General features: G+C 40.4%; 1 protein-coding gene across 1 annotated transcript; it reads right to left on the bottom strand.

Moving 5' to 3' along the window:
* Window positions 1-624: 624 nt before the first annotated feature.
* Window positions 625-14,356, bottom strand: LOC131254729 (uncharacterized). Its single transcript, XM_058255445.1, has 9 exons — window positions 14,021-14,356; window positions 13,227-13,417; window positions 12,927-13,108; window positions 12,544-12,828; window positions 12,341-12,399; window positions 12,202-12,238; window positions 11,442-11,513; window positions 2,481-2,808; window positions 625-1,255 (listed from the first exon to the last, which is right to left on the bottom strand). The coding sequence occupies exons 1-9, from the start codon at window positions 14,142-14,144 to the stop codon at window positions 878-880; spliced, it is 1,656 nt and encodes a 551-aa protein (XP_058111428.1). The 5' UTR covers window positions 14,145-14,356; the 3' UTR covers window positions 625-877.
* Between the last annotated feature and the right edge of the window lie 6,896 nt (window positions 14,357-21,252).

The following is a 21,252-nucleotide window of genomic DNA, read 5'->3' as shown; positions in this document are numbered from 1 at the left end:
CGCAAAAATTAAAATTTTCTAAAATATATATTAGAAATTAATAACTACTTTTTAAATTTTTAATACATAATTACCAAATGAACTGGTTAAATTCTAATTTTCTTACATAAATATTGGGATAATTTTGCAAGTGAACAATTCAAAACTGACAATATTTTGAAAGTATTGCAATGTTATCAGTGCCCATCCAACGAGTACTGTATCAATTGAGAAGAATGTCATGTTGGCAAGAAACCTGACTAGGCGGATCCATACAACATAAAAGGCCAGTCAATAATGGCCGACGATCGGGCTAGCCAAACTCCATTCAACAAATTGGCTTCATAGACACTGCAACCATTGCTAAAAAAAACCCATCTGTCACTTTCTAGAACAACCATTCAAATCCATCATCCGCCTATGTAATCACTAGATTACCGACTCTGGTGCTTCAAAACTCTCCACCATTTCATGTACTTTCGTAGACACGGGATTATGGTTTTCTTCATATTTTTTGTGGTTCATGCTACCCAAATTTACCTAGAATTTTTAGTTATGTTGCAAAAGGCATTCACCACAATAGTTTTTCCTTGTTTTTTTTTTTTTTCTTTTTTGTCTTTTTTTTGGTATATTACAGTTTCAATCTATAACATAAGCTTTCACATCGACATTGACATTGAATTCAGAGCAACATTATGCAACCCTATCAAAAGGGAGGCAACCATAGGAGTTTACAATAAAAGATGTAAATGATAATGATTCAAAAACACATGGAAAACCCAGTAAAACAAGCCTGCCATATGATACAAAAAAAACAAGCCCAGTCTACCATTTACATCAATCTAAGATTCAAACTGTATGAGAAAGGCCAAGTCAGCTTACCTGTATTAATGCTTTCCTATGGAAACTTCTCTTGTAGAGTTTCTTGGCCTGATGACCTAAGCATGCGCTTTTTGTTATACTTGCGGTGCCGCCTCTCTCTAGCATATATGACCCAAAAGATCAAAGACAGCATAACAGCAGCTGAAACCATCACCAGGCCGATGTAGATCCATTGACTGTGTCGTCGCAAGCCAGGACATTCCCTTGTTGTGATGGTATGAAATGTGTATCGCACAAAACTGCAGTCTTCAAGCTGAATCAAGAATGGGGTGTAATGGTATATACCGAAGCCGACCTTTACTGCTGCTGTCATCTGGTTGTAGAGGTCGGGGGTAATGCGACCCTGGGTGGTACATATTCCACCTGACACCTGACAGGAATAGCCCCTCCACACCTGCATAAGATGTGAAATCAGTATTAGAGTATGGATTCCCACTCAATAGGAAATATACAACAGATTGGCAGCTAGGATCTTCTTATCTTAGACATTTTTGGAACTGTCCATCTAGCCATGGTTGACCCCATCAGACCACTACAATAACCCCACTTGTACAAAACGATATCCTTAGAATTCCCGGACCCAGGCTGATTGGGTTCGGGTTTTGCCAAGTCTGGATCATTTCGGTTCCGGGTCTCCTTTTTTAGGACCCTGATCCAGATCCTATCGAATTCGGGTACCCATCTTGGATCTTGGTTTCAAGTCGGGTCTGGTTTGGGTCAACGTCAAATGAGGACATTTTATATTGTCAGGCCCACTTGAATGGATGGATTAGATCATACATGCGTGACTGTATAATAGGCTATCTTACATGTGCATGCCTTAGCAAGCCTCATTCCATTGCTAGAACAATTGAAGTATAAAATATTACTATTAACTAACTGGACCCAACGCAGACACAACCCAACCTGATTTTAATTGCGTCCAAGACTGTGGACCCAACCCAGGCAACTATTAGACCTGGTTTTCTAACCAGGTCCAAATTGGCATAGCCAAACCAAACCCAATTTCTGAAAGGGTTTGAGAAATTAGACCTGGAGCCACCGTTAAAATCGGGTCAGGTCCATTATACCTGCAGGTCCTGGTACCCACTGACAGCCCTATATAATCTGCATATTTGCTCTAGGCGAGGATCATGTCCTCCATTCATGCCTTTTATCTCACCATCATCATCTAAGCCATATCCCAACTAACTGGGGTCGGCTTTGACGAGAAAAAGATGTGGGCCAAATCTTGATGACAGCCGCCAACGAACACAACCCTCCTTTATCTGAGCTTCGGGACTGGCAATAAGAGCGTAAAACTCCCAATGCCTTCTACCTCTTAAGGCACTAATAATGATGCTCAATAATATAAGAAATTCATCTGGTAGCCCCCATTGTAGCATAGGCCACACCCCAAAATTTCCCCTACCAGATGATCTTAGCCATCCAATTGCTGGCTTGCAAATGGACACTTGGAAATAATTGAATGTTTGGGATCACCTGACAGATGATTTTTGGGGCATCTTCCATCCACATGGAGTGTGCACCGCCCATGAAGAGTTTGTTTGGCTGAGCAAGCAGCCTGATGAAACATAGCATATTTCCTTTTGGTTGTAGTTTTCCTTGTTCTATTTTACCTGTGTTGCATTTTTGAAGTCCACTTCTCCAAGGTCACATTTTCGATCAGCCATGCCAGGAGCAGTAAATGGGTTGCAGAGGAGAGGCACCAATGGTCCAGATTGATTGTAGTATAAGGGTTGAAGACCAGGAGGGTAGTTCACATTGCTAACATTAGAAAGGACCTGGTTGACAACATTCACCAATTGGTAAGTGACTTCTTTGCTTCGATACAAGGATTCATTGGCAGTTGCAAAATCGACGCAGGGGAGAATGTCGTCTAGAGCAGTATGTAGATGAGGGTGTGAGACCCATTCATCCATCGCAATGCACGTGTCTGCAACAACACTGGTAACACAACAAAATGGGTAAATATTCATATTTTGTAAGTTGTACTACAAATAAAAACTTCAAATTCTTCATGCGATTACAATAGTCAATTGCGAGTTACTGTTCTAACTTGTAACAAGCAGTTATTGACGTGCTAAGCTTCTTAGTTCCAAGCAGTGTTTGAAAAATTGGTATCGCACAATGTATCACACCCTTGGGATACAGATACGTATCAGATATCGCATGGGATATATCGTTTGTATCACGTAATTTATCACTCTTTTTGGAAAACATGGGGAAACATTGGGGAAATAGTTGAATTTTTCAATGAAACTTCAGGGATTATTAAAAAAGACCTCAATACACACTTTTAAATAATAAAATCTCAAAAAAGAAGGGCACATAATAGGTTTCCTTTATATAGGGTCCTAAGCTATGCGTTGTCCGATTGAACTAAAGCAACTATATCTAGCATCCACCCCGTCTATCCGTTTTTCCACATCATTTTATGACATTATGCAAAAAATTAAGCAAATCCAATAATCAGGTAGACCATATCATAGGAAACACTGGTGATTGACCATTAGTGGGCCACAAAAGTTTTGGATCAAGCTGATAATTGTTTTTTCTCTTCATTCAAACTTTATGTGAAGTTACCAGCAGATTTGATGCCTAATAAAATATGGGGAAATTAAGGTGCACCCTAAGAAGTTTTTAATGGTACCGTGTTCAACTACTACAGTTTCTTTGAGTATAGTCCACTTGATAATTGGATCTTCTCAATTATTGGGATCATGCTGTAAAATGATTTGAAAAAATGGATGGACAAAGTGGATACAAAATATACACGTCAAGTTGGGCCCCACAGTAGGGGCTATACAGTCTTGGGTGAGGCTGGGGTCTCACCTAATCCACTCAAATACGCTATTATAGTATTAAGTAAACTCTGTTGGGCCCATCGTGAATGTACATGGTTTATCCACACAGGCCATCCATTTTTCCAGCTCATTTTAGGGGTTGAGCCCAAATTTGAAACATATCCAAAGCTCAAATGGACCATACCGCAGGAAACAATAGGACTAATGATTTCCGCAGTTGAAACCTTCCTAGGGCCTACAGTGATGTTTATTTTTCATCCAACCCGTTCATAAGATCACAAAGACATGGATGAAGGAAAAGAACAAATATCAACTTGATCCAAAATTTCTTTGGCCCCCAAGGATTTTTAAACGGTAGACATTCAATTCGCACTGCTTTCTGTGGTGTGGTCCACTTGAGCTTTGGATATGCTTCATTTTTTGGGCTAAAATCATAAAATTATATGGTAAAATGGATGGACAGAGTGGATAAAATACATGTTATAGTGGGCCCCCCGGAGTTAATCAGTACACTAGTCACTACGTCATCCGCTTCCCATTCCCACCACACTGCAAAGACGGGCGAAGATGCTCCTCCATTTCGAGTTGTATGAACGGTTCAAAGTTAAATGGGCCCCACAATAATGTATTTATTGTATCTATACCGTTCATGCACTTGGAGAGATCATTTTAGATCATGAGCCCAAAAATGAGTCATATCCAAAGCTCAAGTAGACCACACCATAAATAGTAGTGGGGACTAATTCTCACCGTTAAAACATTCGTAGGGCCCACCATAACATTTATTTTTCATCCAATCCATTCATTAGGTCACACAAATCTGGATGAGGAAAAACAAAATCATATCGATCCAAAACTTTTGTGACCCCCAAAAGGGTTTCAATGGTAGACATTCAATCTCCCACTGCTATTTGCAGTGTGGTCCACTTGATCTTTGGATCAGTCTTATTTTTCGGCTCAAGCCTTACAATGGGCTCATCAAATGGACGAACGGTTTGGATATAACACATACCTCATGATGGGACCCACAGAACTTGGTGACGTCAACACACCAGTCAAGTCAGTGGTGTGCGGTACACCAGCCAACTCTATTCCAAAAAAAAAAAAAGGCTTGGATGCCCTTTTTTTGAAGCAAAGAGGGTTCCGAAGGGCCAAAACCCTAAAATCTCTCCCAAATCTCCCAAATGTTCAGATTTCGGCGAAGATTCTGTAGATTTCGACGAGGATTTCCTCAGATTTTGCCCAAATACTCGGATTTTGACAGATTTCTCTCCCAAATCGGAGATTTTGTTTGCGCTAACCTACGAACAAAGCTTCGATTCGAACGGCCCACCAAATGGAAGCTTTCGATGATGCGATCTCTTGTACAGGTACCGAAATCCACCTGTTGAAAGTTTCTCTTTTTTTTCTAATTTTTTCGGATAATGATGTCGTCCGCGTTAAAATAAAAAAAAAATAAAATAAAAAAATAAAAAAAAAAACTTTCTTGGTCTCTTTTGAAGGGTATCATGTCGCTAGATTGTGATACCGATAGTATCGATATTTCAAACACTGGTTCCAAGAAGAATAAGAGGGAAGGCTACTTGCAAAAGTAAGATTTTCCATCCTCAAAATCCACATGATTCGGAACTTCAAATTCGCATCCGCTGAAAAGCAGGCATCAAAAAAATTTTGGGCTTGTTTGGGTGCCACGGAAAAATCAATTAAATTTGTTTTTAGCCCATACATTGTTAACGTAACTACTTTCATAGATACTTCTAATGCTTCAGAAATTTCTTGAAAAAGATTATCACACAAACCATAACATGCTAAGTTTCAACTCATTAAGAATTTGAAATGCAACTCTGTCACTGTGAGTTTCTCCACTATCATTGCTAGTCCCAAGACCAGAGATAAAGGAGGGCTGTAAAACTTTTTTTCATATCCTTTTCATGAATCCTAACACAACATTTGAATTCCAGCTCATGCTAGGGCGTTCTTGCCCACATCCAGTGAAACATGGGTGAGGGTTTGCTAGAGCCTAGCCTAGAAGCAACATGTTGCAACGCCAACTTTCCATGAAAAGCATGCAAACGTTCTTGCATAATTTTTGACGAGGGTGGGTAAATAAGCTAATCCATAAAATATGATTTGTCTTACCACATGGAAAGTAGGAACTTCGATGAGTATGGAGTTAGCAGATAGCTTGTGTACAAGATAATAAGTGGAAAGTGGAAAAGAATTTTTTTTACACCCACACGCATACACACCCACCAACGCCTAATGGGCACTTGATCCCCTAATCTCAATGTTGAAACAGAGTGTATCTACCACTAGCCATGGAAAGGGGAAACGCTTGATGGACATAAACATTGGTATAAAGGAAAGGACAACAACAGAAATTTGGGTGTGGATATCAGTAGCCAAAGATTAAAGGATGAAGTTTCAGATATCACTTTTCAACTGTTCTAAGAAAAGCTAATTGTATAGCAGACTCTCCAGCCAAAGAAAGGGCTAATATGCATCGTGTCTTCCTATAAATGGATTCTTGAATGTTTTAAATTTCAGCCATTTTTATTTAATAAAAGTCATCTTGTTGTTGATAAAAATGATAAATTGATTGTTGTGATGACATAAAGGCTTTACAACCTTTAAAGGGGGCCCCCATCCCACTTTGTCAAAGATCATATCCTTAGTTAAACCCTAGGTCATCAAATTGAAATGTCAGATTGTCAAGATTCATGAGAAAAAAGATTTAGCCAAAGCTTGACAGCAGCTATCAACCTAAGGGCGTGTTTGGGCAGTGGGATTAGAAGGGATTAGGTGGGATGGGATTCATTTGGTCCTGTGCCAATTCCACTCCATGTTTGGGAAGAATGAAAAAGCTTGGAATTAGATTAGATGGAATTGCATTGGGTCTCGTGCCAATTTCACTCAATGTTTTTTTTTTTTTTGGTGGGGGCTCTCATTAGATGGAATTGTTTGGGCCTCGTGCCAAACACACCCTAACCAAAGCCTCCTTTCAGGCCTTGGATTAGCAATGAGAACCCCCCAAAAAGAAGAAGAAGAAGAAGAAGAAACACGAGTAAATAAGGAGTGATAAGGCTAGAGAATGTGGAGGGTCTCCCTAGAAAGAATGGAATCCATTTAACTTTTAGAGGGTCTCATTGCCTTGAGCTCTCTACGAAACTAGAATAAGAAAATGGATAAAATGCACCTTAGTAATAGTTCTCTTCTATTCTTGATAAAGACTTACTATTATTACTTGCATGGGGTTGAATTGGAGTTTAAGATGAGATTATGTATTTGGTAAATTCAGCAGAAGAAGATACTGAGGTTTGGATGATGGGTGAGATGATGAGATCTATAAGATGATCCTTGTAGAGCTCACGAACGATGAGGTGGTAAGGCTTGATCCTTTATGAAACCTCTCGTATCTAAGAAGGGAGGCAAGATGGTAATTTGATGGGGTTGAGGACAAAGGGCATGTTTGAAGTTCATTTGGCAGGGATGTGAGTGATTTGTTGACTTGTTATTGGATGAAGGCGCTCTTGGGTACTTTTGGCTATCATGAAGACAAATAGCTTGATTTCAAGGAAGGAGGTAAAAATGAGTATCAAATTTCGAGGGAGGGCGCTAAAGATGAGTAACAAGTTATTGGTCTGAAAATAGGCCAGGCCCAAGCCAAGCAAAACCAAAACTATGATAGGGTGAGCCAGCCCGATAGGCTTGGCCAGTTCAAAATGTAGGCCCGAAGCAAGCCCAAACTGAGCCCGTTAACACCCCTAATAAGTTTGAGCTTGGAAGATTCCTCAAATTTTCAGCAATTCAATTAATTTATCTCACAAATGAGGTTCTTGGACAATATCGGTTAATAGAATAAATATAAATGCTTGGACAACACCATCCATTAAAGAGCGTTACTCCACTTAAATTAAACGTTTTGTCCTCGTTTGCTCATTTCCCAGTATAGCTGCCTAAAACATAAAGAGAAACGGCACCGGGTCTAGGTGCAAGAGCAGTATCGATGAAGCGTCTATTTCAAAATGTTAGCAAGTTCAAATAGCTAGGAAGTGGGTGCAGGAGTCAGAAGCGTGATTCGATGCGGAAGCAACACCTATTTGCAAGGATTGTGCAACTAAGGTTCCAAGTTCCCTTGATACCTAAGATTATCAAAACGAAACATCATCAAATATGAATTCAACAAGGATCTCACCAATTACAACCTCCCAACCAATCTCAACCCTCCAACAGGGGCATCATCTATCCTTCACCCTACAAAGGTCCATTTTACCCCTACCTAAGCATTGAGCAAGGTCATGTAGATATCAAAGTAAAGCGACCATATCACCTAGAACCCTACCTCTACAACTCAGGTTTCATGAAAATCATCCTCTAAATCATACTCACCACCCAAATTCATCAATCCTCTTAAATCCACCAGACCATAATATCATCTTAAAACCACAGTTGAATCCAAAAAATAAAGGTTGACACCTTCATTGAGGGAGAAAGGACAACAAAAGGGGTCAAAATCATATCTACGGTGTGTCTACTCCATTCAACTAGATCAGAGGACAGCTCTCGTGGCGAGTAGATCCTCCAGAAGTTGAACAACTATATCAAACTACTGCAAAGTGCCTAGTGATTTTCCACCACATTTCCAAGCTTTCTTTTTTATATGCAAGGTTTTACCAAAGAAATGCAAAACAATACCATCCATTATGGCAATGGGTATCAACAACATACAAGGATTCACGCTCCAGACGCTCCAGACCTTGTTTATCCATCGCACCAGGCCAAGCCTCCCTTGGAACTAGGTTAAAGGACACTAGGGAATTACGCTTCCTTGGAGTCTGTTGTTGAGGGTCAAACATTGCATATCAAACCCCAATTATTACCTAATTTTACGAGCATGATACTGTTTAACATCCTATTTTAATCGTGTTTGTGATGCAAGGTGTATTTACGAGCGTGGACTGCAAAAGGGTACTAAAAGCGTGGACTTGATGCTCATAAATCACCAAGGCAAGAGACGGACTCCAGAGGACCGAGATTGAAGATTTTACATGCCCAGGATTCAAGAAAATCCAGTATTTCACGATAAAATGCTTGAAATTCGTCCAGAATGCAAGATCACAGGGTTCCTACCATCCGTTTAGTTTGAAACTTGATAATTGGCTTTAGGACCATAAATTAACCGTACACATCAAATTTCAGCCATTGGATCCTTGTGGAAGTGGCCCAACGGACAGATCAGCCCCTAAAATTCTGATTTAGGGCCCACCTGATATTTGGATATGCATCAATTTTGGTCTCAACCGCATAAACAGGGTGATGAAACAGATGGATGAAGCGGATTGCTCATAACCATCACAGTGGACCCCACTTAGCATGATGTGTGCACCATTCACAAGCACTCACTGTGCGCTGAAATGCAATTCGGGTCAAACAGACTTTGACCCGAATTCTCTTCCAAAAATGGCAACTGCCGTTTCTTTCTGCTGCGTAGATGGTTCGCATCTCTCTACGGAAGCCGGTGGGCCACCCTCATGGTCCAAGGGGACAATCCAAGCCGTCCATTTTGTAGAGGAGCTCGAGACGGTTGAAGCCATGGTGACCATCTGCAATCACGCACACACACACACAGGAAAAGAGCGATCGAACGCAAGATGGACGATGGATACAAAAGACCAGGTGGGTCGCATCAACACAAGTCCAAACCGACCATTCCTGACTGTTTTTTCGACGCAAATCTAATGGATGGAATGGATCTCTCGAACAAAAGGCAAAGTGGGCCCCACCACGCATCAGCGCAGCCCCTGTTTTCGCATCCGGACGCTGTTCGGCTTTTGCGACCTGTTGCGTGATCTCAATGATGATCAGATGGCCGATCTAGAACGTCCATCGTGTAGGTCTGCCAAAAACGTCCCAGGGGACGTTATCCTTTTAGAAAGAAGGGGAAGAAAGGGAGTGCAACGCCGTTTTCTCGGTGCGAAAGTCCTTTCGCACGTTGTTACGCAGCCACCGCCTTTTGCTGCGCAGACTTATGCACGAAACCACTCCAGCCGACCTTCTCTACACTCCACCGACCAACCTGGTGCTGTTTTAAAAGGCGAGGCAGCCGTGGGATTCATGGAAGAATCCAGCCCTGGAACGTCAGTGAGAGAGAGAGAGAGTAGATTAGAGTTTTTTTTTATTTGTTTTGTTTACTGTTTTTTTTTTTACTATGATTTTTTAGAGATCTAGTCCTATTATGTTGGGCTAAACCTCTTAGCTAGGGCTAAGAGGTGAAGCTTGTGGCGTGATAGGACTGATTCTATGGCTTTGATTCATGTAAGACTGAATTGATATTGATTTTAGTTTGATTAATAGGAATGCTTTTAGTTTTTAATGATTTGTTGTGACTTAAATTACAATAGATCTGCGATGGCTTTGAGTATTTCTTCTCTTATTTAGATTGTGAAAATAGGAAGCCTTGTTGTTCACCACTGCCCCTTGGACATGATTGGATGATGGAATCTCTCCTAACATTCATACATCTTCCTGATTGGTTGAGGATTAGGTTAATTCTGTTGTTTACTTTGTCTCATGGGCATGGTTTTGTGATGGAATCATCTCTAATTCTTATACCTTTTATCTTTTTGAAAACTAGATCGAAGGAAGTTCAGATTGTGCTTTAGTGATATATCTTCCAACTGAATTAATATGGGACTTGAAGTCCAGTTGAGTTCATGAATCAAGCGTAGATCTCCCTGATCTCTACAAGTGGATCCTCTGGATCCCTAGTTTCCCACCTTTGAATTCTACAAATTTTAGTTTACTATTTCACCATTATTCCCTCATATTCACCTGATTAGATTTCATCTTATTCTAGCTCTAGTTTGAGTTATTTTCAGATTACGTACAGGTTTCAGTCCCTGTGGATTCGACCTCGGTCTTACCAAGATTATTACTACATCACAACCCTATACTTGAGGTGTGAACATCTGCTCAACTCAGAACCCCTAAGAAGAACTCTTAGAACATCTTTTAATAATAATCTTATCTAGAAAAGTGACTCAAATATGAAGATAAATTTCAATCTTTATCACCTCTAATTGCATTTTGACGAAATGCCCCTATCTAATTTACTATTGAATTCTCTCTGTTTCATGGAAATAGTATTTATTCCGTACATTTTTCATTAATCGCTCAGCAATTACACCTTTTTCATAGCACCACATCCACTCTCTTAGAATATCTTCATTTTGTTTATTGCATCACACTTTCTTGTTCTACCACTTACTCGCACAGATGCATCACCACCTCAACATTGGTCATCTCATTCCACTACATTCATCTCTCACCATTCTTCTATTATTCATAGTCCACAACTATCTCCCTACTGTTGAAATGTACACAAGAGGGTTTTTAGTTGCTTTTGTACACTCCCTTAGGCTATGTTTGATAGACGCCTAGAAATAAGTTCATCTCGTTTTAGTTAACAGTAATAATTAGGTATATGAGATCTTGGATGAACTCATGTATTAGAGATAAATATCTCTAACACAATCATTGTTAACTAAGATGAGAGATGGCATCATGTATTAGAGATTCAAGGCCTGACCACCCACTACAAAATGTACATTAAAAATGCTTCCAACAGCCACTTGAAAGGTGATGAGAAAACCATTTAAAATTTCACATGGAGTATTGACATTAACCATGCATCTGTTGCATCAAAGGTGGCACATGATATAATCAAATCAATCGGTGTACTATAGATAATTAGCATAACCCAATATCACTTACTTGTGGAGAAGAAGAAATACACCACACAAGACAAATGTGCCCGCGACAAGGATCCAACCAATGACCACCAAGCTACAGCAAGTAGGAATCAAGCATTAGGTCAGATAACCAATGACAATAAAACATAAATGTTATGAAAAATTGCTACAAGCAAAAGAGGAAATATGTGATCTTGAGCCTCGGCTCACTGATTTAGGGCCAAGCTTGGGTGAGAGGTGCATGTCCTAGATCAGCATACCCTAAGGCCATGTTTTGGTTGATGCCTAAAAATGAGTTATCTCATTTTACTTAACAGTAATTATGTATTGATGATCTTGGTCTCTAGTACATAATGAGTTTATGTTACCAGTGATTATATATTAGAGGTCAACATCTCCAATGCATAATTACTGATAACTAAAATGAGATGAACTCATTTTTAGGTGTCTACCAAACGGGGCCTAAATCTTTGATTGGTTACCTAATAGATAGATGGTCAAGAAAAAAATACAGTAATAATCCATATTGGTCAAAAATCAAGGTAATAGGATTTTCCGATCTTGGAAATTTTTCAGCATTCCCAATCATAGTGAAGCCCATAGACCAATTCTCTGGTCCATCAAATCATGGGGCCCATATGTGCAGAATTGGCCAATTAAACTGTATTTTTTTCATCTCCGAATTGTTAGTTGAGCTGGTAGAGACAGTGTAACGTGTGTCAAGTATCATCTTTTTTTCTTCTTCTTTTTTAAAAGGATGTTCAAAGTATCATCCTACGCACATGTAGACAAGAAACTGGAGACCAAGCACAGAGAACCCTGCAAGAAGAACCCACAGTAGAGTTCAGAAAACTTAGCCAGAGCAATGGAAACTCCAACAAAACGAAATCTAATTTTCCATTTAACAGGATTGATGCTTACAAAATCCAAGAAATGCCAAAAGGAGCATCACAGCTGCCACAACAATCAGAAATAGCCTCCTGCAGAATGCAATAAAAGACCAATACAATCATAACAAAATAAGAACAAGAATCAACCCAAATCTTAAATACTAAGAGACTGTCAACATAAAAGCCCGACATCATTCTCAAAACCACAAAAGCAGTCAAAGCCTCTGATCTTACACGGTATCCAAGACATCATGTATCTTCTTCGAATTGTCTGTACTTCGATTAGAAAGGGTAGTAGCAGATGTATTAAGTTTCGTTTGAAGGTGGTCAATATTAGTCTGGACATCAACAGGCATAAATTGCTGATTCACACCAACCCGTTTGGCCGCAGCCAAATCATTTGAAAAATTCCTGAGATTGTCGACGGTCAAATTTGCCTGGTGCACTACATAATCCAAAGTACTCGACGTACTTCCATGAAACTTCCCCTGCCCTAAGTATAAAACAAAGCATCCGGCCCTGACACGAACAAACCATAAATGGGCCACACGTCAATAACCGAAACAATCATAAACCAATCAAAATACAATAGTAGAACAGAACTGCAAGAAATTTACATCGCAGCTATGGTGAAAAGCATGAGGAAGATAAGCGAAAGTGCATAAGCAGTTCGAGAGTACGAATAACTCCGTCGTCGGCAACAGCAATAATAGCAACAGATAAGAAATAAGGTCAACCCAAAGACCGAAAACCAGATTAAGGCTATCGCAAACAGAGGTGCACCAGTAAAACCAACAGACTGCAAAACAGAATAAGGAGAAGGAAAAAAATCAAAACCCAATAAAAATTAAAACCCAAAAAGGATAACTGATTTAAAATTCAAAATAAAAGGATAAAAAAGAGAAAGACAAACTCACAGCCCAGTAATGCTTGTTACTGATATTCCATCCACCAGTGTAATATTTATAGCCATCCAAAGGATCTTTTCTTGTAGTCCTTTCAGCAGCTAATATAAAAGGGGTGCTGTTTACAGAAACCTCAAGAGGTTCAGGTGCTATCTCCTCAACCACAGACCTCCTCAAAACGACCAAACCATTTTCTTCACCAACTGCAAAAACCCCAACTCATAAATCAAACCTTACTCCCAAAAACAAAGGAAAACACAACCATCTCCCAATCAAAGGCCCAAACAAACACATATGGTATTAAATAATCCCTTAATTAAAACATAAAATCCAACAGAACCCATGAAAACAAAACCAAACAAATGTTCGGCATGTTTCATAAACAACAGCACTTCTTTCAATCTAAGTTCCACACAGATATATATCTCATGAAAATCAAATTCATTGACAAAACAGAGAACCCAACAAAACCAATGAATAGAAAAACCAAATAAAACATGTATCTTCTTCACACCCTGCAAAAACCCATTTCATAAATCAAGAAACCATTCCTTCCAAAATCAAATCAAGGTCAATATACGTGTGTATGCATATACAACATGAAAATCAAATTCCTTTGATAAAAACAGAAAACCCCACAAGATCCATTGCATTTAAGCAATCCATTCCTACCAAAAAGAGAAAAAACACACCCATTTTCCAATCAAGGACCAATGCATACACATATGTTCCATGAAAATCAACTAGATCAATCAAAACAGTAAACCCATATTAAAAAAAATATATATAGAGAGAGAGAGAGATACCAGAATTAGGTATGGTTTGAAAAGGTTGGGGGGGAGAATAAGCTGCGGAAGGTGAGAAAATCGACAAGAGGAGAAAAATGGCAGGTAGGAGGTGAAGAAGGTGGTGTGGTTTGGAAGATAACATCCTGCTACAGCGTCCTCTCTCTCTCTCACTCTCTCAGGCTTTCTTTGGTTTCTCTTCTTGTTTCGTCTCTGTGAGAAACCCTTTCCCCCACCAAAGAGAGCTGAGAGAGGAAAGATGGGTTTACGGAGGAATCAGTATAACAGATATGGCAATGCTATTCCTCTTTTATTTTGTTTTCTTTTTTTCGTTTTCTTTTTTTTTTTCTTTGTTATTTTGAGTAACGAGGAAGGGATCTTACGCTCTCCTCTGCCATACCCTCCTCGGCCGGGATATCATATGACGAAACCGCCCTTGTGTTTGTGCTGGAATCCGTAACGGTAACCTCTCAAATATTTTCAAATGACTAAACTGCCCTTTACATTACTAATACTAGATTGTAATTTACGCGGAAAAGAGGGAGCGGTTGGTAAGAAGTGAGATCCCGCGATGATAGCGAGAGACGTAAGGAGGAGCCGCGACCCCGAAATCCTCTCCAACGCCTACAATACCATGTATAGCCGGCAGTGTCCGAGTTACGTGGGACCCACCCTTTTGTGCCTCGATGTGACATCCACTCCGTCCATCTGATGCGCCTCTAGATTTTAGATCCTGTGGCTAGATATCTGCCCTATCTATAACAGAGATGGACCACACCACTGGGAACAGCTGGTAAGGAATGCGGGCTTGTAGGTTTTTGTCTGGGCTTAACCTGTCTAAATGATGAATTTATCCCTAAAGCTTTTTTTTTACGGATATACTTATTGCAAGGAATAGGTGTGCTAAGGATTCTACAGGTCCACTTTTTATATGTGTGTGATTTACGCTGTCCATCTATTCATCTACTTCGCTATCTCATTTATTTTAAAACAAGCCAAAAAAATAACCAGATTTGAAGCACAGGTGAACCCTTCCACAGTAAATGCTGGTGTTAGAATGCCTAACATTTAAAACCATGCTGAGGCATGGAAGTTCGGGTCCAGCTAATTTTGTCTCTCTTTTGCCATGTTCGTGTGGCCTTGCCAACGGTTTGAATGGCCTTAATAAACATCAGTGTGGGCCCTTAAGAAGTTTGCAGCCGTGGGTGTAAAAACATGAGATGCCTATTGGATTTGGGAATCTACCAAGGTGGGTGGGATTCTGACCGTGAGACTCACCTTGATGCATGTGACTTATATCCACATGTTCAGGCCATTTTGAAAACTCATTTTAAGAGATGATCTAAAAAAAAATAAAGCATATTCAAATCTCAGGTGGTCCACATCTTATAAAATAGTGAGGTTGAATGTCTAATGGTGCAAACTTTAAGCATTTTATTTTAAATATTTTGAAAGCATGCATTTATTCTGGATAGCCTAAAATGTCGGTTGTTAGACAGAAAATTCAATGATTCCATCTAACCTAGAGAATCACTTGAAAGAAGAGATACTTCAAAGTTACAATGATTTGATACTCGAGTGGGCTATATAAGATGAACAAGTGATTTCGGTGTTAATTTGAAGTTGCTTTTATGTGGTTGCCCATACTGATGTTCCATAAACATGGGAGGCTGCATATGATGGATGGAGTGGATGTAGAGAGGGACAAAAAAAAACGGTAGGGCTTCATTTCCAAAACATTATGTGTAGTAATTGGTTAGGATTTAATCGTACTTGTGCGAGTATGTATGGGTGTGCCACAGTAATAGGCTCAAATTAAACTTAACATCTTATAACCCATGCGTCAAGATAAATTAATTAAGACTGGATCCATAAGGATTGGTCATCTTGACCACCGATTACAAGAAATCGGGAGATCTGTAAAAGAGAGTAGGGCTTCATTAGGAGCTTATAAATGGAAGTAAATGGAAAATGCATTCGGAGGTAAATGAATTGGGAGTAAATGGCTTACATTATTATGTTTTGATGGGATTAAATGAAACACATTAGAAATCAAAATATTATGTTTGGATGGGATTAAATGGGAGGAATTTGAATGCATCTAAATTTTTTAATATATTCACAGGAGTATATATGATACCCCAGATCAATTTAAATACCCCAACTTAATGTATATATGTGATATTTAATAGAATGATTATACTAAGCCCATTGAAATATATACTTTAGCTAAGAATGGGAAAATTTCGAGAGGCCACAAATGTAAGGATTGCAAACAAGCAACTTGTTAACATTTTTTTATATCCATTTAAATGGCCATCCTTTAGATAGTTTGGATCATTTTTTTGGTGATGTTGACAAAATTTCCTTTGTTCTAGAATATCATTAGTGTGACACGTGTATGGGTGACATGTGCATAACAGCACATTTGCTCATATGTGCAACTCTTCGAGGGAGCTCAAAAGGGCATTTCACCCTATTTACTTCCAAATCATCACTCATAGAGAGAATTTCATTTGCATGCACATTTATTCCCATTTCATTTTATTTACATGCATTTACTTCCACCCAAACAAATCTCAAATACCATTTACCGCCATTTAGTCACAATTCCACCCATTTACCTCTATTTACTCTCATCTAAATGGCCCTTAGAAGCAATAAAATTTTATAGCATGGTGATAATTTAAATAGTTTATTAACACAAAGTAAAATATTTAAAAGTAAAAGGTGTTAGACTAAGTACGGATTTTGTTAACTTAAATAAGAATGTATTACAATCAATAAATGAGAGAATAAATCAAAGAGAATTACCAACAACAGTTCGAGCAAGCAAAAACGGCCCTGGATAGTTGACGGTCGTCTAAACCTAAATAGTTGAGTGATGGTCATGGTTTAGCTAGCAGGTTGTGGCCTGGGAAAATCATTAAGTAACGAACTTAAAGATTTGGCATCCAACAATGTGGCCATGGACATAAAACTAAGCTAATTCAAATTTATTGTAGCAATGTGCTCCACAAAAGTGGATGAAACTAAAATAAAACCACGTTAATTACTTGTTGAAGCATTATGTTGAAAAAAGTGGAGAGCCTAAACTAGGCTAAGCTAAGCTAAGATAAGGTCCATGTGGGATAAAAAGATCAGATTGGTAATGCTACGTTAAATAAGGGATTTATGTTTTTTGATTGATGGGGCCCAGAGCTTTTCGTTATTCACTCAGTTTATGGACTTGATAGACGATTACTGAAGAGTTATCTTTAGCATCGTAAAGAGATTATCTAAGACCCGTATCCTAGTCTCTACTGTTCCGTCGACTCCCGCGATCCTTCTCGATGAATTCCGGCAACCCGCAACGTATAATCGACATTTGCCCGTGATCCTAAGTCATATTCTGTACATTGAGTCAGCTCGACCCAATACTTATACCAGTGCGACCGCGCCGTCGCCGCGGTTCCGATGCCGCGTCCCATGCCCCGAGGCGATGCTCTTGCCAGGAGATGTGGGCCCACGTTCAGCTCGAGAAAAACGACACGCGTTGTAATTACGAGAGAATCTCTACAAAACATCAAATCCATCAATCAAATCAAGTCAAGTACACAACCATCCCCAAGTACAACTACCCCTCTCCCAAGGTCAACTTTCCCTTACAACAAGTACACCCATCACCTTTCACCCATCCCTCTCCCATCACTTCTCTTTCATTCCCTCTCTCTTTCTCTCTCTATCATTCTCCAAGCAAGAATCGTCCAAGCCTCCCCATGAGAAGCTATGTGTGGCCCACTTCCCACCTCCCATATCCACCATTCAAAGAACATCTTGACCGTTGAAATCGTCTCTTTGATGCTCTAGATCGTGTTGGCGGAAGAAGGAAGAAGAAATCAAAGGTGGGTGCTTCTTTTTCTATGTTTTCTCTCTCTCTCTCTCTCTCTCTCTCTCTCTCTCTCTCTCTTATGGTGATGATGATGAAGGGTTGTGTGGCCCATTTGGTGTGTGTGTTCCACCATGAAGCATAAATTTTATCCATGCCATTTATCTTCATGTGGGATCCATCTAATGGATGTGATGGATCTACATCATCCAGCTTGTTGATGGGCCTGGATGAAAGGAAAAACACAAACATCCGGTTGATCTAGATCAAGTGGGCCACATCCATGTGGGACCCACCTTGAAATCATCTCACGCCGTCCATCAGTGATGCGTGAACTCATTGTGGGATGCACTCTAGCGTCTGGGCATGACAGTGCCTTGTATAATAATAATAATAATAATGTTTGATTCTAAACTTTTAGGTGGACCACTCATGCAGGCCCCACCTTGATATATAAATTCAATCCGCGCCGGCCATCCTTTTCCTCAGACCATTTTAGGTGTTGAGCCGAAAAATGGGGCCAATCCAACCTTCTGGTAGGCCATCCCTTGGAAAATTATGGTTTTCACCATTGAAAACCCACCCTGATGGTTCTATATACTGAAGTATGTCCAATATTGGACTCGTTCGGTCCATCTTGATCAGTAAAAACCAATGGATGGAGTGGATTCATTAGATGTGGGCCCCACATGTGAAGTACTGCGGAAAAAAAGATGAAAAAAAGATGCAACAGCAGCTGGCGCTGCCTGCACACTGGAGGACGGACGGATAGGCAACAGCCCATGGCCCCTAACGTGGGCCCCACCATGATGTGTGTATGACATCTAAACCGTTCATGAGGCGAGCCCCTGCTTGATGTGGCCCCCCTCGAAAACTCAGGCCCATCCAAAGCTCAGGTGGCCCACATCACAGGAAACAGTGTGAATTGAACCGTCTGCCATTGAAACCCTTGTTGGGTCCACAGGAGTTTTAGATCAAAATGAAATTTGTTTTTCTCTTTCATCCAGGTACGGGTGACCTTATGAATGGGTTGGATGGAAGATAAACGTAATGGTGGGCCCCACGTGGGACCCACAGTGATGTAGGTGTTTCTTTTGCACCGTCCACTGACGGTGGACGGTGGCAACCCACCATGATTTATGTGTTCTATCCCACCGTCCATTGCATTGGACGGTGGGACCCACCCTATGCGTGTGGCTGCACCATTATGTGTGTGTACGTGTACATATATATATATATATATATATATATATATATATATATATATATATATATATATATATATATATATTGTATATATATTATATATTATATTATATAATATATGCCTAATGGTGGGCCTTTCGTTGAACCCACCTGTTTCACCCTTGCCATCCATCTATGAGGCCCACCTTGATATATCTATTTTATTTCTACACCATCCATTTGGACGGTGCCGTGTGGAACGCCACCATGATATATGTGTTTTTCTCCACGCCGCCCGTCCCTTTTTGGGTGTGGGACCCACCCCACATGTGTTGTACATGTGGGGGTGGGGCCCACCTTGAGATATGCCTTGTATATCTAGCTGTCCATCTGAATGGGAGATGGAGGCAGATGGGCTGATGTACCTCACAGCTAGCTAATAGCTATTGTATTGACGTCAGCAGTGGTCTGACCATGAGGTATTTGTTATATTCAAAACGCCCATCCACTTAGCAGGTGGGGCCCACCATGATCTAGTGTTGTAACCACACCATCCGTGCATTGGAATGGTGGGCCCTGCTCGTGTGGCTTTCACACCGTCCATCAGGTTGGACGTGTGGCCCACCTTGATGTTTTGTACATTGACACCGTCCATGCATTGGGACGATGCTGGCTGCACCATGACGCCAGTGTTATATCTGAACAATCCATTCATTTAACGAGCTCGTCTTAGGCTTGTAGGCCACGTACGTGGACCCCACCACCATCATTGATGTATTTATTCGATATCCATGCTTTCCATCAGGTGGACCACACTACAAACAATAGAAGGTTGAACGCCTACCGTTGAAACCCTTTTAGGAATGCAGAAGTTTTGGATTTATATGAAATTTGTTTTTCTTTTTAGTTCAGGCCCTTGTGACCTTATGAACAGATTGGATAGAAAATAATCTCCATGGTGGGCCTTGAAAATTTTAAGCAGCGGAAAACATTATCACCACTGCTATTTGTGGTATGGTCCAGATGATTTTCCAATCGTCATCTCCGCCCCCATTTAGGGTGTGGTTTAGATGATCTTTCGATATGATTCATTTTTTTGGAAAGTATTAGGCCCATTGATGCGGCCCACTTGGCGTATATGAGGCCCATATGATGAGGCCCGACTTGATGTACACGAGGCCCATTATGTGTGTATTAGGCCCTTATCGTGCAACCCATTGTGACGTGTATTAGGTTCATGACGCGTGGCCAATGTGATATATTTGAGGCCCAGGTGTAGGGCCCACCTGCTGTGTATTTGAGGGCCAAGTGATGCAGCCCATTGATGTGGCCCACTTGATGTGTTTGGGGCCCATGAAATATGGCCCAATGTGATGTATATATGGGCCTAATATGATGTACATGTTTTATCTGCAACGTCCATGGGACGTGGGCCCGACGTGATGTATGTGTTATATCTATTTCGTCCGGCCACGAGAGACGTGGAACCACCACTATGTATGTGTTGTATAATTCTGCACCATCTAGCTTGTTGAACGGTGGGCCCTTCTGCTGTGTAATCACAGGGCCCACCATGTTGTATGTGTTTCATCTATGCCGTCCACTCATGCAACCCACTTTAATGTGTGAACAACAAGTACATTGTCCATCCGTTGGGGCCCATTTGATATGTGCAGGGCCCACCTTGATGTGATGTATGTAAGGCCCATTATGATGTATTTGAGGCCCAGATAAGAGGTCCATTATGATATATGAGACCCTTGTGTAAGGCTCATCTTGATGTATTTGTGGCTCGTCCATTGAGGCCCACTTGTTGTATATATTTGAGGCCCATGTGTAGGGCCCACCTATTGTGTGTTTAAAGCCCATGAGTCGTGGCCCATGAATGAGGCCCACTGTGATGTATATGTGGCCGTTACGTTGTTTATGAATTTCTTATGTAGGCCACTCCTTGAGAGCAATGTTGGTTAGATGGCCACATTGATGGGCAATGACGGTTAGATGTCCTCATTGTGACCTTCCCTTAGGCCTTGTTAAGCACATTCTTGTCGAGCCCGATTGTCGTGACCGGTTTGCCGATTTTGATTATTGATCGATTCCGATTGTTATGGCCGATTACCGATTCTGATTGACGTGACCGATTTGTCGACTCTGATTATCGATCGATTCCGATTGTCGTGACCGGTTTGCCGATTTTGAT

The sequence above is a fragment of the Magnolia sinica genome, chromosome 9 (genome assembly GCF_029962835.1).
Source record: "Magnolia sinica isolate HGM2019 chromosome 9, MsV1, whole genome shotgun sequence".
Taxonomy (NCBI): domain Eukaryota; kingdom Viridiplantae; phylum Streptophyta; class Magnoliopsida; order Magnoliales; family Magnoliaceae; genus Magnolia; species Magnolia sinica.
This window is presented reverse-complemented; position numbering and strand designations above follow the sequence as displayed.